The 18,005-nt window shown below is 38.5% G+C and overlaps 1 protein-coding gene across 14 annotated transcripts in view; it reads left to right on the top strand.

The window, feature by feature from the left end:
* AMPH (amphiphysin) overlaps window positions 1-18,005 on the top strand; it is a 161,257-nt gene that overhangs the window by 36,727 nt on the left and 106,525 nt on the right. For all 14 annotated transcript variants that reach the window (XM_045193272.3, XM_053926512.2, XM_053926520.2 and 11 more), the window contains 2 exons: window positions 11,568-11,662; window positions 14,347-14,442. In XM_045193272.3, coding sequence (XP_045049207.2) covers window positions 11,568-11,662; window positions 14,347-14,442 — 191 coding nt within the window. The remainder of the gene's footprint in view (window positions 1-11,567; window positions 11,663-14,346; window positions 14,443-18,005) is intronic.

Here is an 18,005-nt window from a genome sequence, read left to right as displayed (position 1 = left end):
TTGTCTGGTGTAAGAATTGCTATGCCATCTTTTTGTTTTGTTTTATATCCATTTTCATGAAATATACTTTTCCATCCCTTTACTTTCAGATTATAGGTGTCTTTCCATCTGAAGTGAGTTTCTTGTAGACATCATATGTAAGGGTCTTATTTTCTTACTAATTCAGCCACTTTATATCTTTTGATTGGAGCATTTAATCCATTTACATTTAAAATAATTATTGATATATATGTACTTATTGCCATTTTATTATTCATATTTTTTATTCTTTTTCTTCTCCACCTCCTCTTTTTCTTCTTTCCCTTTCTTCTTCTTCAAGGAGACCCTTTAACATCCTTGTAATACTCGTTTGGTGGTGATGAACTCCTTTAGCTTTTTTTTTTTTATCTGGGAAGCTGTTTATCTGTCCTTCAATTCTAAATGATAGCTTTGCTGGGTAGGTCCTTGCTTTTCATCACTTTGAATATTTTTGTGCCAATCCCTTCTGGCCTTTAAAGTTTGTGTTGAGAAATCAGCTTACAGTTTAATGGTAGCTCCCTTGTAGGTAACTAACTGCTCTTCTCTTGCTGCTTTTATGATTCTCCTTTTTTCTTTTACTCTACTGTTGATTCCTTCTAGTGTATTGTTTGTTTCTGTTATTATATTCTCCATTTCTGACTAGTTCTTTTTTATGATTTCTATAACCTTTTTATTATTACATTTTTAATCTTCACCCAAGGATATGTTTATTGATTTGAGAGAGAAAGAGGTGGGGAGAGAGAAACATTGATTTAATAAACATTGATACAAAAGAAGCATCAATCGCTTGCTTCCTGTATACTTCTTGACCAGGGATCAAACCTGCAACCTAGGTATGTGCCCTGACTGTGAATTGAACACACAACCTTTTAGTGTACAGGACCACACTCCAACCAACTGAGCCACCAAGCCAGAGCTCTGTGACCTTTATTATGCTCTTGAAGTTCTCACTAAGTTCTTTGAGTATCATTATAGTCAGTATTTTTATATTCAGTGTTTTGAACTCTATCTAGTAGTTTGCTTGTCTCCATTTAATTTAGTTCTTTTTTCTGAAGATTTCTTCTCTTCTTTTATTTGGTAACTGTTTCTTTGTCTCCCCAGTTTGGCTGCCTCTCTATGTTTGTTTCTATGTATTAGGTAGATCTGCTGTGTCTTCCAGTCTTGGTAGAGTGGCCTTATGTAGTAGGCGTCCTGTAGGCTCAACCTTCCCATTCACTAAAGCCAGATGCTCTAGGTGTACTCCACATGTGCACTGACCTGTTATATTTGAACCTTTATCACTCTTGGCATGTCAATGACTTCCAGGCCCATTGGCTACTAGGACCAGCTGCAACTCCAGTGAGGTAACTGCTGTTCAGGGGCCCACTCCACAGAGCAAAACTTGCTTCTTCAGCTCTGGTGCCTGCAGCTTGTGTGTGTCCTTCATGGCAGTGGTTGGGTTGTACTAGCATGTTTTATAGTTGGCCACCAGGTATGCTGACTCTGGGGTCTCCCAGAGGTGCAGGCTGCTTGTTCCCTGTCTAGGACCACCTGTCATTTGTTACAGAGTGATCTACAGCTTGCTACTTTTGCTGGTACCTAGGAGTGGCCAAGCTGCAAACTTAGTCCAGCCATAGCTAGTGTGGGCCTGGGACCTCTTAGCAAGAAACTTGGGGCATGCCAAGGCCAGACACTGCTTATTTGTGGTTTGTAAATTGAGATATTTTAGGAAAGTCTGCAACATGAGTTTAGACAGGCTGTTTGTATGGAAAAGCTACAGGAAGTGGCTTGGGTGGGCCTGTAAGTTGGGTAGGGTGGGGTCTCAGGGAATCACCAGGGCACGGTAAACTGTGTTAGTCAGGTTGATGGAGACTTGGATATGGCACTGAACTGCACATGCACGGGGTGTGCTCAGCAAAGGAACAATGGCCTCTGCCAGCACTTCTGTCTGGGAGAAAGCTGCCCCTCCACCTCTCATCCTGAAGCCAGACAATTCCCTTCCTCCCCATATGTCCCTGAAGCCTTTTGAACAGTTGCCTCAGCATTGGAGCTCAGAGTGAGTTAGTCCAAGTAAGTTTGTGTGGACCCATTAAGAGGAAAGACTGGGACTCCGAAATCCTTTTGTCTTACTGAGCCACAATCCTTGCTGGTTTTCACAGCCAGAAGTTATGGGGAACTTTATCTTCCTGGCATTGGAGCCCTGGGCTGTGGGGCCTAATGTGGGCCTGGGACATCTTGCTCCTCGGGGGGGACCTCTGCAGCCTAGATATTTTCATCAATTTTTAATTGCCACATACTGTATGGGACCAGCTTATTTCATGTCTCCCTTCCTCTTATCAGTCTTGACATGGTTTCTTCTTCTGTATTATCCTTAGGTATATGATTTCTGGTTAGCTAGATTTCAGGCAATTCTGAATGATGGTTGTTCTTATAGTTTAGTTGTAATTTTGATGTGGTTGTGGGAGGAGGCCAGCACCATGTTTGCCTACTCTGCCACATTGACTGGAAGCTGAAATTGATTTTTAAACTAAAATGTATTTAAGTTTTATATACAAGGCATATAATTTTAATCCTCATGACAATTCTATGAGGTAGTTACTTTATAATCTTTATTTTATACATAAGGAAAGCAAGGTGCAGAGAAGTTAAATAGCTTGTCCAAAGTCATTTACCACTTAAACAACAGGTCCTGGATATATGCTCTGGTCTGTGTGTCTCCTAAGGCCCTGCTTTTATCCACTGTTTTATACTGCCTTGAAAGCTTATCACTATTACTTTTTAATGAGCACTTAGTATGTGCTAGTCTATGTGCTAAGTGTTTTAGGCATATTCCCTCTTTGTAACCATCCAACACAGCTATATGATAAATGATATTAGTCTTATTTTAAATTTTCAAAGAAGTAAAGCTCAGAGAATTTAACTTCCACAAACTCATAGAGTTTATACTTAATTGCACTAAAAAAATTAACCTTAAGTATTTATTATTTATAATAGTCCAGTCAGAAAATAGAAAGCACTGTAGGTATTTTTCATTGATTATTGGTTTAGGATTTGAACATAAGAAGTAATATATTATTTCAAACACAGGATTTTTTCTATGTTAGCTGATTTTTTAAAAGGTGGAAACATTTGTTGAATGAATAAATGAATTGGATCTCTTTCCCCAAATCTGCATATTTTGGACTATTTTACTGCCTTAGTATGGAGAATGCTTTTTGAAAAGACTGGAGTAATTCTTTTCCTTACTGTGGTCTAGAAGGAGAATCCACTGAGTGAAATGTTGGCTCCAGAGAGACATTGGGTGGGTCACCAAAGCAACCTCTCATTCTACCTCTAATAGCCACATCTCCATTAGAAGGATAAAGGACCTTATATCAGCTTTTCCTCCAATCATGTTCTACTGATTTAATGGTGTTGAGTATTCCATAAAAGAGATCCATGTTTAAATTACTTTGGCCCGTTGGGTTAAATGAGCTCTACTCATCATCATTAATCTCTGGGTAGCATTCACCTTTGTAGGCCTTTTATTTTTTTAGTTTTAAAATATAATTTATATTAGCGTATTGAAACGAATGTATATGATATATTTAATTATCATTTAATAAAAAAATAAGTCCTTGAAAAGCTATATTCATAATCTTGCATATATATTCACATTCTTCTGTAATTATACTAAGTATAGTCTTTTTAAAATATTTTATTTTATTGTGTTTTTTCCATTATCATAAATCTCCTATACCCTCTTTCACCTCCATCTGCTCTCCCCACCTCCCTCCCTGCCATCACCACACTGTTGCCTGTATCCATGAGTTCTTTTACTTGTTTGCTCAATCTCTCCACCACTACCCCCATCTGTCAGCAGGCTGTAAGTATTTATTATTTCTTCTGGGCTTTATAAGGTAGATCTTATGCCCTCATTCATTTTATTTTTTATTTTTAAAAAGATTTTATATATTTATTCTTAAAGAGAGGGGAAGGGAAGGAGAAATAGAGGGAGTGAAACATTGATGTGTGAGAGAAACATCAATCGATTGCCTCTAGAACAGGACTGTCAAATTCATTTTCACCTTCTAAGGGATGAGTGTTAATTTCAACTCCTTAACAGTTAAGGAGTAGTTACATTTATACAGTCCTAAAACTACATTTGACCCTTTGAAGGCAACCACGAGGCTGATTTGACCCCCCGGGAAAATGAGTTTGACACTCCTGCTCTAGCACATGCCCTGACAGGGGACCAGACCTGCAACCCAGTCATGTGTCCTGTCTGGGACTCCAACCAGCAACCTTTCTTTTGCTTTGCAGGATGACCCCCAACCAACTGAGCTACACTGGTCAGGGCACTCTCATTCATTTTAGCAGCAAACATTGCATTGAGCCTAATTTATAGGTAGGCCTAACACTGTTCTAGGGGATGGAGATGCAGAGGTGAACAAGACACGGTGGCTGCTGTGATGGAGCTTGCAGTAGAGATGGGGAGAATAAACTAAAAGCCAGATATGCTTAGTAGTATGTATTTTAACAGAAGTATGCATTGTGTGCTGTTCTGAAAAAAGGCTGTGTATGCAAAGTGGTACCCAGATGCTGAAGGAGCCAAGACACCAAAGAACAAACAAATCCAGCTTGCTGGTTTAGAGAGTTTAGTGGGGAACTTATATGCAGAAATGGGTGCTGGGCAGCAGTAGGACATTATGATCTCTGCATCTTTCACCTTTTTAAAAATATATTTAATTGATTATGCTATTAAATTTGTTACATTCTCTCCCCTTTATTCTCCGATTCCCTGTACCGCCCCCCCACCATCATTTCCCCACCTTAGTTCTTGTCCATGGGTCATATATATAAATTCCATTTCCCAAATGATTCTTAATCTCCCCCTGTCTATTTTCTACCTACCACTTATGCTTCTTAATCCCTGTACCTTTTCCCCCATTCTCCCCGCTCCCTGCTGATAACTCTCCATGTGCTCTCCATTTCTGTGAATCTGTTCCTGTTCTAGTTGTTTGCTTAGTTTGTTTTTGTTTTTATTTACTAAGGTTCAGTTGTTGCTAATTGTGAGTTTGTTGTCATTTTACTGTTCATATTTTTGACCTTTTTCTGGAATAAGTGCCTTTATAAGGGCTTGGTGATGATGAACTCCTTTAATTTGACCTTATCTGGGAAGCACTTTATCTTCCCTTCCATTCTAAATGATAGCTTTGCTGGATAGAGTAATCTTGGATGTAGGTCCTTGCCTTTCATGACTTTGAATACTTCTCTGCAGCCCCTTCTTGCCGGCAAGGTTTCTTTTGAGAAATCAGATGATAGTCTTATGGGAACTCCTTTATAGGTAACTGTATCCTTTTCTCTTGCTGCTTTTAAGATTCTCTCCTTATCTTTAATCTTGGGTAATGTAATTATGATGTGCCTTGGTGTGTTCCTCCTTGGGTCCAGCTTCTTTGGGACTCTCTGAGCTTCCTGGACTTCCTGGAAGTCTATTTTCTTTGTCAGATTGGGGAAGTTCTCCTTCATTATGTTTTCAAATAAGTTTTCAATTTCTTGCTCTTCCTCTTCCCCTTCCCCTTCTGGCACCCCTATGATTTGGATGTTGGAACATTGAAAGTTCTCCCAGAGGTTTCTAAGCCTCTCCTCATTTTTCTGAATTCTTGTTTCTTCATTCTGTTCTGGTTGAATGTTTCTTTCTTCCTTCTGGTCCAAACCATTGATTTGAGTCCTGGTTTCCTGCCCTTCACTGTTGGTTCCCTATACATTTATCTTTATTTCACTTTGCATAGCCTTCACATTTTCCTCTATTTTGCAACCATAATCAACCAATTTTGTGAGCATCCTGATTACCAGTGTTTTGAACTGTGCATCTGATAGGTTGGCTATCTTTTCATTGCTTAGTTGTATTTTTTTCTGGAGGTTTGATCTGTTCTTTCATGTGGGCCCTACTTTTTTGTCTCAGCTCACCTGTTACATAGTAAGGGGTGAAGCCTCAGGTATTTGCCAGGGTGGGGCAACCCAGATTGCTGTGTTGTGACTCTGTAAGTGGGGGAGGGGTCCGAGAGGGAATAATGCTGCTTGCTGGGCTCTCAGCCAGCTTTCAGTCACTTCCTCCGCTACCTAGGAGCAAAGTGGGCCCTTCTGGTTCTGATCCCCAGGTGTGTGGGCCGTGTACATTCTAGGACACTGTAAGTCTCTCCAGTGAACTCTCCTGTACAGCTGGGATTTTTTTTTGTGCCACCGCAACCCCCACAGGTTTTTTCAGTCAGAGGTTTTGAGGCTTTATTTCCCCGCACTGGAACCCTGGGTTGTGAGTTCTGTCTTGCTCCCCAGTTGTTCCTCCTGGTTTATCTGCACACAAATGTGGGAACACCCACTTCGCCAGCTGCTGCTTCACCTGGTCCTTCAGCAACTGCTTTGCCTCGAGTCCTCTCCTCTGGGCTGCCTGTCTCCACCCCTCCTACTGGTCTGGATGAATGTTTCTTCGTTAACTCCTTGGTTGTTGGACTTCCATACAATTTGATTTTCGGGCAGCTCTGGTTGATTTTTGTTTTTAAATTTGTTGTTGTTCTTCCTTTGCTTGTACAAGGAGGCAAATTGTATCAACCTGCACCTCCATCTTGGCTGGAAGTCCATCTTTCACCTTCTTGATCAGCGTGTGGATAGTCAGGGGAAGACCAGACATGAGAAGGCACTGGGGCCAGGGGGAGATAATGAGGTAGATAAAATCTAGAGCTCCTTTCCCCAGAAGAAGGAGTAATGGAAACTCTGTGACTAGTTGGAAATCTCTGTACACATTCCAGAGTCCACTCAGGGGTCAAAGGTCTGGGCTTATTCACTCAGAAGTTAAGCTGGTATATTAGTTTGAAGCTGGACTCAGCTCTAAAGATGGAGTCAGCTCTGTCCACACATATGCTATCACAACAGAGGAAAAACCCCTCACTCCACCTAAGGGACAGGATACCAGGTCAGGAATGGTCTTTACTGGGAACTTAAACTTGAATGGACCAAGGAAGGGAACATACCTGGTCATCAGGTTATAAGATATACCAAAGAGAGAGGTTAATGCTGGAAGGACTTTCCAGGAAGAAGAAGCTACATGTACAAAAACTCAGGAAGCAGGAGGGAGCATGAGCTCTTTAGGGAACAAGTAGATTAGTAAGGAGCAAGCAGGAAACTGAGCTGCATGAGACTTGGAAAGGTAGGTAGCATTTGTACAACGAGGTGCTTATGTATTATACTGGGAGTTTATTCTGTCAGTGGGGAAGAGTGTCATTGAGTTATTGTAGGCAAGGGAATGGTCACATCATCAGATTAGCATTTTAGAAAAATAATTATTGTGGTTGTGTGGAATTCAGGTTAGAGGAAATTAAACTCCCAGGAGAATGAAATGTTAAAGGGAGTTACCTAAGAAAAAGAAGATAAAAAATATGAACCGTAAAAATGACAGCAAACTCACAGTTATTAACGACCACACCTAAAAAAAACCAAGAGCAAACTAGGCAAACAACTAGAACAGGAACAGAACCATAGAGATGGAGATCACATGGAGGGTTGTCAATAGGGGAGTGGGAGGGGGAGAGGTGGGGAAAGGTACAGAGAATAAGTAGCATAAATGATAGGTGGAAAATAGACAGGGGGAGGGTAAGAATAGTGTAGGAAATGTAGAAGCCAAAGAACTTAATGATGCATGGACATGAGCTATTGGGGGGGAATGTGGGAGGGAGGGGGTGGGCAGGATGGAGTGGAGTGACGGGGGTGGAAATGGGACAACTGTAATAGCATAATCAATAAATATATTTTAAAAAATTAAAAAAATTAAAAAAAAGAAGTCTAGCTCAGTAATAATAGCCAACATTTATTGAGCTCTTATGTGCGAGGCACTGACATAAACTTTAACTATGTAATTTCATATAATTCTCACTGCAACCTATGGCATGTACTGTTATTTCTTAGTAATATACACTTTGGAAAAATGAGTTTTAGGGTAGCTAAGCAATTTGCCTAAGATCACACACATGGTATATGGTGGAAAAAAGATTTTAACAAAGGCTGAATGATTGCCATACTGCCTCCAAAAATAGCTTTTATAAAGACGGACATTTGAATGTTTGCTGTGTGTAAGTATTTGTTCAACCATTTACGTGGATTATTTTATCTAAATAAGAGATGTTGGGTGCCTTTCAAGCATTGTGACAGCAGGCATGGAAGGAAGGGACTTCATTTGAGATTCAGGCAGAATTGTCTTATCTTGCTGACAAATTCAGTATAGGAGGATACATGTAGGATGGCTTCCAGTTTTCTACTGGGACAACTGGGTGATATTTATGAGACCTGGGGAGAGGAGAAGGAGCAGGGTTTTTTTTTTAATTTTTATTGTTATTCAATTACAGTTGTATGCCTTTTCTCCCCATCCCTCCACTCCATCCCAGCTGAACCCACCTCCCTCCCCCACCTCCACCATCCCCCCTGATTTTGTCCATGTGTCCTTTACAATAGTTCCTGCAATCCCCTCTTCCCACTGTCCCCACCCCACTCCCCCCTGGCCACTGCTAGACTGTTCCCAACCTCAATGTCTCTGGTTGTATTTTGTTTGCTTTTTTCTTCTATTGATTATGTTCCAGTTAAGGGTGAGATCATATGGTATTTGTCCCTCACCACCTGGCTTATTTCACTTAGCATAATGAAGGAGCAGGTTTTGACAAGAAAGTACTCAGTTTGTTTTGAATATGTGAAGTTTGAGGTACTAGTAGGACATCTAACTGGAAATGTCCAATAGGGATCCAGAGTTAGGAGTCACTGGCATATGGGTGGTGGTGGAGGCCATAAACAGGGATAATGAACACAGAAGACCTTTCTCTAAGTAAAGTGTGTCCCAGATGGTGTAATGAATTGAATGTGACTTTTTATGTCAGCATGACCCCAGTGGTAGGATTGACTGTTCTGGAGCTGTCTCTCAACCTGCCTATTTTCTCCCCACTTGTTCTCCACCTTGACACTCTACACTAAAGACTTCATTTCACCTGAAGCAACCCCTGTCTTCTTAAATGACTGTCTTCTAAACAATGGATAAAACTTGCAATATTTTAGATATTATGTTAGTGGTTTATGGCTGCTGCTGGTTATTGTAATAATGCATCTTAACTGTTATTTTTCACTAAAACATATGCCTTCAGGATGCTTAAGCAAAGAGGACTCATGTAGCAGTGTAATCTATGCAACAAACCTTAAATGATAGAAATGGAAACTCACACATTTGGTTGCAAATGTAAATACAGGTTGTTACAATAAATACCTTGGAGTAAGTCCAAAATTTTGAAGAAAGCAAAGTGGTTCCTGTCTAGTAGTTAGATAGTAATTCTTCTATGGAAATCACTGATCTTATAAGAAAATGTTGGCTATTATATATTACTAAATGCCATTTAGCATCTATTCCACTTTAATGTTGCCAGATTGCATTGAAGGGAACTTGGGTTTTAGCTTTTTTTTTTTTTTCTCTTATGCTCTGTCAGCAAAGTAAATTCTAAATCCCTGAAATCTCTTTGCCAGACTTTATACTCCGTAAGGTTAGCAAGGCTTTTCTCATATCACCTTGTGTATCAATCCAAGTACTTCCTATGGTGAGTTCTAGAAAAATTTCTATGTCAAAATGGATTCTTTCCACATTATCTGTCACTATTTATCCACACAGGAGTTAGTAGTTATTTTTGGCTGCTAATAGACATATTTACTGCAACAGTTTGTTTCCAGCCTCAATGAGTAAGGTCTTAGGTAATTTTATTTTAAGCTCACACTCACACTGTTACTTTTACCATGAAGGTTATTGGCCCTTTAATGCCATTATTTCTTTTTCTTCCTCTTAAGACATTAAGAACTTATGTAAATAGCTGTTTATAAAAAAAGAAAACTTCAGAAGCCTTTTGACATAGACATATGGAAGGGGCTCATCAGTGACTAACTTTTGGTATGAATTTGAGGGGTACATTGTTTATATAGATTTGCTTGTATGTAGGAAGGAGTGAATGTGGACACTTGAGATTATGTTGCTGCCACCTCACAATGACCAGACCACATACATGTGCAAGACAGATCATCTTTACTTGCTTGAATTCAAAGTGCTAGGGGACAGATGCAGGCTTTTGTATGATTTTGGGGGACTTTTGCTGTATCTACAAGGCTCTCATTTCATCGGAGTTCCTAGTGACTTGAGTCATCACTGTTTTTTCCCCACCCTTACCTGCTGGGGCTTCATCTTGTGCTTAAGGTATTTCAGCCTGTTGTCAAGGCCCCTTTAACATGTTCAGGGATGTACTTCATGGGGAGAGGGGTCCAGGCTTTCAAACCAACAAGGTGCAAGGACCAAATGTGTATCTCCTTCTTATCAGGGGAAGGAAACTGGGGTATTCTGTGCCTAGAGAATGAAAAAGTACTATGAAATACCAACTTACATGTTGACTTTTACACATACTCTTCAAGGATATGCTTGTATCATTTTAGACATCTTATTTTGCTTTGGTTTTTCTCTCACAATTGAATCCAGCATGGACTCCCTTAACTCTAACAAGCATGTGGTTGAGTCTAGAATGTTGCAGCTTTCAGTTTAACAAAAACTTTCTGTCTTTGATTCTCTGGCATTACGTCTATGAGATGTGTTTTTTGTTTCTAATGACAGCATTCAATTGTTCTCTCCCTTTATGCAGTCCCTTTTCATATTTCCTAAAGACAAAGGCCAAGAAATTGACTCAGTCGGGTCTCATCTTTGAACTGGTGCTAAAGAAGCACTTCTCCCAGTCACTAGGCACCTTGTTTTGTTCTCAGGCTGAGCTATCTCCATGGCAATCCATGCTTCACCTCCATGTTTCAAAGGAGGGTTTTGAAGGATACTTGATGATACTTTGTATCACCATGTTTCATTCAGAAACTGTATCTTTCCTATTATCAATAACCAAATTTTTGTAACATACCAAATGTATTTCTACAGAAATTCTGATCCACTGACTTAAGAATGCTAAGCTTTCTGAGAGTTCTGATTTAAAACTCCATGTATAGATTTTAATAATACTGTGAAAAAAACCTGTTTTTTTCTCTTGAAAATTGTTAGGCCACTTAAACCACTTTCAAACAACTGTTATGTCCTAAAATCCTATTGATCTTACTTTTACCTGCTTCTAAAAAATGCTTTATTTCTTATATTTAAAGTAATCTAGGATTAGTTTTTAGAACTCTACAGTTTTATGAACAAGTATTCTATGTGTCCTATGTATTTATGGTTCCATGTCATTTAGCAAATGACAGCACACATAATAGGACACATTTATGGTTGTTTTCAGAATAGAATGCTTTGCTGATTTTGTCAAGACCTGATATCTATTATTATCACATAAATAATAGAAATGCACACTGTAATCAGATGAGTCTTAGAGACCCTTAAGCAAAGATGTGGTTATGGATGCAATTAACAGTTGTGCCTTCACAATTTTTATTAAATGATTAACAAAGATTTTTCTCTCACTTAGAAAAGTAGGGGATAGAGGAAGAGACTCCTCTCCCATTTCTATCTGACAGAAGTTGTTTTTCTTCAATGCTAGGCATGCAAGAAGCCTCGATGAAGCTCACTGAGTCACTGCATGAAGTCTATGAGCCTGACTGGTATGGGCGGGAAGATGTGAAGATGGTTGGTGAGGTAAGAGCCAGGATGGCAGCATACCAGAGGCCATGGGGGCTTCTGCAAGGCTCCCCCAAAGTTCTGCGTACTCAGCCTATTTCCTGACCCCCTCTCACCACTTCTTGGCCTTAATCTTGAGGGGACACCATGTACCCAGAAAAGCACCATACAGATCTGCCACCCAGATCACTCCCAATTCAGTGATTAGAGAACTGATTGTAAAACCACTTAGGTAGAAAGCTGTGTGTTAAAGATCATTTTTCCTCAAAATAAGAATATCGTTTTTCTGTCTCTTACTACACATCCTAACAGTGCATTTCAGCAGGAGAGTGGGCACATGGCATGAGTTTGTGAAGCAGGTTCACCTCTGTGCCCTTTTTTTTCCTATCCCGCCTTGAAAGCATGGATAGGGGCTTGAAAGAACATCTATTTCACTTAAACAACACAGAGCCCATTCACTTCTTGGCAGAACCTGAGGAGAGATGCAGTTGGCCTGCTAATAGGAGTTTGACTTCTGGAGGAATTTGTTCCTAGACGTGTCTGAACACCTGAAATCCAACTTCTAGCTGAGAGCCTCCTAAAAGTGAGCAAATGGGTGTCGCTCTTTTGAAGGTAGAGTGGGGCAGGTCTGTGTGATGTATGAGGCTGAATGAGTTATTTAACCTTCTTGGGCTTTACTTGCCTCATGTACAAAATGAGAATACTAATTCCGCCTACTAATAACACATTTATAGTTTTTTGTATTCATGTCACTGCCATCATGCACAGTATTTGTATCATTACTGGCATTAGAAAGCCACCCGTCAGGGGTTCTCACATCCAAGTTCTTCATTAAAACAAAGAGTAGTTTGTCACACCCCACTGCATGGAGCCAATTGCTGCTCATTGAAGCACGGAGGAACTAGGAGATACAGCTTCCATGGCTCAGGGATAGGCCTGATATGTGATGAGCTGACCCTCTACACAGAGGTTGGAAAGATGGTTAACAGTTCAATGCCAGGCTGTTCCATGAGAATTCTAACATCCCCACTTTGATCTTTATAATCTCATTATGACTGAGAGAAAAGCAGAGATTTATTTAAGAAGAAAGCTCTTGCTGGCTCTGTTCCCTCTTTTGAAAACTTTCAGGGTATGAATTTTCCAAAACCAGCCTCCACACACCATTTTCCAATGCAATTATTAAGTAATTACATATTGTCACATTTCTTCAATAACAAAAACACTGTGTTTTAACATTATGTTAAATGCTTAACTCATTTTGTAAATTTCTTATTAATGAGTTATAATTTAAAAAATTGTCATGAAATGAAGAGTTTTTAGGGGAATAGCAGACACCTGTGTTACTGGCTTTTCAGAACACTACTACATTGTATATGTGGCAGGTGCCACTGTTGACATTTATTCCTAAGGAAACAGCTGTCATCCTACCTTGATCCTTGTGGTTGCTAGAATTTTTGGAATCTTCAGTTGGAGATCTAAATATGGATTCTTTTAATGGTGAAGAAACTGAACACTGATTTTTCAGATGGTCTACTCAAATAGGAAAAGGAACCTTTTTATACAGGGGATTTAAACATTTTTGTATGCATAAAATGTTTGATTTGGGATCTGTAACAAATAGGGTTGTTTTTTTAAGAAACAAAAGGAAATATCCCCCCTCCCGCCAAATGTAATTGAAAAACAATAGAAACCTACCTCTCTCACATAAAGGATGTTGGAGGTGGTGAGCCAAGGATGGTGTGTTGGACTCACAAGCATTGTCTATCTTTGCCAGTCTTGCTGCCTCTGCCACGTTCAAGATGACTCTCTGAACACTGGCTGTCAACTCTCATTTCTGTATTCTAGTTAACAAGAAGTAAGATGCATGAAAGATTAGCATCCTTTTTGGGGCACTTTCTGAAAGTACATCACATTGTCCAGAACTTAGACTCATGGCTACACTTAGTGCAGTGGAGGCTGGGAAATATAATCTATCTTAGGCAGCCCTGTTCAACTGACATCTTTTTCCTTAGATTGTCAAAAAAAAAAAAATGACAACAGTCAACAGAACAATAGGCATCTTGTGTGAATGAATCAAAATTATACCTATTTTTTTTGTTTGATCAGCAAAATATAATTTTTGGTGTGCCACAAAATTTTAGTGATTATTTTATGTGTGCTGTGAAATGAAAATGGTTGAAAACAGCTGATTTAACCCAATGCCTAGACATAGTGATAGTAGTAGCATTAATACCTAATATTTATTGTGTATTTATCACAACTGGTACTCTATAAATGGAAGGTCCTTTCCCATTATGACAATAAATTTTTTGCTCTCTCCATGGAAGTTTCGGCAATGGTAGTTTGTTTGGAATGGCTTCTAGTTTCCTAGATGGCTTCAGAAGCAATCCATGTGGAATTCTTCACAGTCTCTTAGCCCCAAAGGTCACCTATAAGGATCTACATTCTTTAATAATTCAGCATCAGAAATTTTTTAATGAGCCAAACCTTTAAATAGCCTATATTGTAATTTAGAACTGGTAGCTAAACTGCCTAGAAATTTTATTGTATTATTAAACAATCTACATCATTTCTAGCATCTACTATCTGGGAACACATTACTTATCAAATATTTTAGTTTCATATACTTTTTAGAAGTTTGGTGAAAGGTATTCAATTAAACTAATTCCACGTTTATCCCTTTATTTCTCTTTTTCTTTCAGAAATGTGATGTGTTATGGGAAGACTTCCATCAAAAGCTAGTGGATGGGTCCTTGCTGACACTGGATACCTATCTGGGCCAATTTCCAGACATAAAGGTATTTTACTCTGTGTCTGTAAAGGAAAGAATTGAATGATCCTATGTACTTATTGAAACATGAGCAAGAGGAATCAAAAACCAAAGACAATTGCTAACTTTTCATTTATTTGAGTATAGGATTTTTATGCTTTTCCTATCAGTTTGAAATGAAATGTAGTTACAGAAATCACATTTTCCCCTTGAGTGAACTGCTCCAGCTTTTTATTTCTCTATAGAAGTCTTTTTAATCCTACAGATATAAAGTCAGAAATCAGAGAGCCCCCAAATTTTAATTTTGTTTGTGTTGAAACCTTTTTTTTATATAGCATTTGACAAGAATTTCGACTAGAATAAACAACAGTTACAAGGAAAGGAGAAATTTCATTGCAAATATGAGAGCGAAGTCTGATTTTTCTTTGTGTACTATCTATTTTGCATATGTTCATAGCACAGCTGCATATTGTTTCTCTCCTTGACATTTTCTGGTTCAAATTGAATTACAGTTGACCCTTGAACAGCATGTAGGCTAGGGGCATCAACCCCTGTGCAGTTGAAAATCCATACATAACTTTTGGTGCCCCCAAACCCTAACTATAGTTGTCCCTGAGTACCCATGGGGGATTGATTTCTAGAACCCTTGTGGATGACAAAATCTGTGGCTGTTCAAGTCCTTTGTACAAAATGGCATAGAGCAATGCATACAGTTGTCTCTCTACTTCTGCAGATTTCTAACTACAGATTGAAAATACTGTTTTCAATCTGTGTTTGGTTGAAAGTGAAAATGCAAAACCAGAGTATAGAGATAGCCAACTTTATATTTGTTGAAAAAAATCCATGCATAAGTGGACCTGTGCAGTTCCAACCCATGTTGTTAAAGGGTCAGCTCTATTAAGATGTAATCATTTCATATACATTTGCATCTGGATCTAAAAATATAACATCTCAAATCTTTGTCTTATGTGACACTTGGATCACTGAAAGGGAAATGCACAAGTGAAGGTTTGAATATTGTAGATTTGGAATTGACTTTAGAGGTAAAGATGGTCTTTACTCCACCAAAAAACTACTAGGTCTAATAAGTGAATTCAGCAAAGTAGCATAATACAAAATCAATACTCAGAAATTGATGGCATTTTTATACACCAGAAATGAGCTACTAGAAAGAGAAACAAAAAAAGCAATCCCATTTACTATTACAATAAAAAAAACTATATAAGATGTGTAGGAATAAATTTAACCAAGGAGGTAAAGACCTGTACTTGGAAAACTATAGGACATTGAAGAAAGAAATTGAGGAAGACACAAATAAATGGAAGCATATACCATGTTCATGGATTGGAAGAATTAACATCATTAAAATGTCCATATTCTACAAAGCAATCTATAGATGCAATGCAATTTTTATTCAAATATCAAAGCATATGTCACAGATCTAGAACGAATACTCCCAAAATTTGTATGGACCAGAAACAGATGCCAAATAGCCTCAGCAACCTTGCAAAAGAAGAACAAAGGTGGAGGTATCACAATACCTGATATCAAACTATACTATAAGGCCACAATGTGGAGACTGACTGAGGGAGAGCAGTGGGTGGGTTTGGGTGAAGGTGGGCAAAGAGAGAAAAAATGGAGACAACTGTGATAGCATAAACAATAAAAAAGAGATGTTTTTAAAATCATTGGGGTTGTATATAGCAAATGGTAGGATTAATAGGACTGTCCCCTACCCCTAATTGTTTTCCTTGATCAAAGAAGAGTACCAGGTACTTTCCTTTCTGGAAGCTGAGAAAGTCCTGAACCAGCATCTGTGGGCATCTGAAGTATCTTGTTAGGTGACTTCTGGTGAGAAGTTCCATTCTTGCCTGGCTGCCTTTGTAGCCATCGCCAAACACCAGATAACAATCTGCAGTAATATACACTGGCCTTGGCCATGAAACATAGTGAAGCTTCTTGGCCAAAAGAGCATTCATGTCAATAAATTAATTTCCCTGGGTCCACACAGAATGCCTAGTGCTAATTGGCCAACATCTCAAGAGTGTGTTTTGAGATACCAGGAGCACCCAACTGTGGAATCCAACTAGATACATTAGCCTTGTTGGTAAAAAGTCAAAGAGAATAAATCCAAATGATAGATTCTTAATGATGTTATTATAATAGGCAGCGGCAGGCTTTATTGAGCCATTGCATAAGTACAATCAATTAAATGTATATATCAGCCTTTAAAATTTTCTAAGATATTAAAAAATTAATTTAAAAAATTCTGTAAGACTGCATGCAGTAGCCTACATGTTTTAGGTTATCTTTAAATTATTTGATAGATATGCAAATCTTGGAATTTGTAGCATTTGTGAAGCAAACAGTCTCATAATCTATCACACTTCAGAATATCATTTAATGCATGAATATTTAATCTTCATAAAAATAACTTTGCATTCTCAACAATGGATAGATCTTCCAAACAAAAAATCAACAAATTAAATGTCACTCTAGATCAAATGTACTTAATTGATATTTACAGAACATTTCATCCCAAAGAAACAAACTATACATTTTTCTCAAATGCATGTGGATCATTTTAAAGATAGACCACATGGAAGCACACAAAACAAGCATTAACAAATTCAAGAAAATTAAAATCATATCAAGCGTCTTCTTGGATCACAATGGCTTGGAACAAGAAACCAACCTCAAGAAAAAATCAAAGCATTCACATAAATGGAGGCTGAATAACGTGTTATTAAATAATGAATGGGTTAACAACAAGATCAAGGAAGAAATCAAAAAGTATCTGGAAATAAATGAAAATGAACACTCAACAATCCAAAACCTATGGGATACAACAAGGGTACACCAGAGAGGGAAGTTCATAGCAATACAGGTCTACCTAAAGAAGATAGAAAAATCTAGCCAGGCAGTGAGGGACAAATACCATATGATCTCACCTTTAATTGGAACATAGTCAACAAAAGAAAAAAGCAAACAAAATATAACCAGAGACATAGAAGTTAAGAACAATCTAACAATAGCCAGAGGGGAGTGGGGAGGGGATAGTGGGGAGAGGGGTTTTTAGGAACTACTATAAAGGACACATGGACAAAACCAAGGGGGAGGGTGGAGGTGGGGGAGGGGGTGGGTTTGGCTGGGGTGGGGTAGAGGGGTGGGAAGGAAATGCAGAAAACTGTAATTGAACAACAATAAAATAAAGAAGATAGAAAAATCTCAAATAAACAACCTAACCCTACATTAACAAGAACTAGTGGAACAACAACAAACAAAGCCCTGAGCAAGTAGAAGGAAGGAAATAATCAAGATGAGAGCAGAATTAAATGACATAGAGACTACAAAAACAATTCAAAGGATCAGTGAATCCAGGAGCTGGTTCTCTCAAAAGATAAACAAAATTGACCGTTAGCCAGACTCATCAAGAAAATAGAGACAGGACCCAAATAAATAAAACCAGAAATGAAAGAGGAGAGGTAACAACTGATACCACAGATATACAAAGGATTTTAAGAAATTACTGTGAACAACTATATGCCAAGAAATTGGACCACATGACAAAATGGATACGTTTCTAGAAAG

This window comes from Desmodus rotundus, chromosome 6, assembly GCF_022682495.2.
Source record: "Desmodus rotundus isolate HL8 chromosome 6, HLdesRot8A.1, whole genome shotgun sequence".
NCBI classification, from domain to species: domain Eukaryota; kingdom Metazoa; phylum Chordata; class Mammalia; order Chiroptera; family Phyllostomidae; genus Desmodus; species Desmodus rotundus.
Note: the sequence above shows the minus strand (reverse complement) of the source record. Positions and strands in the feature narration are given on the sequence as shown.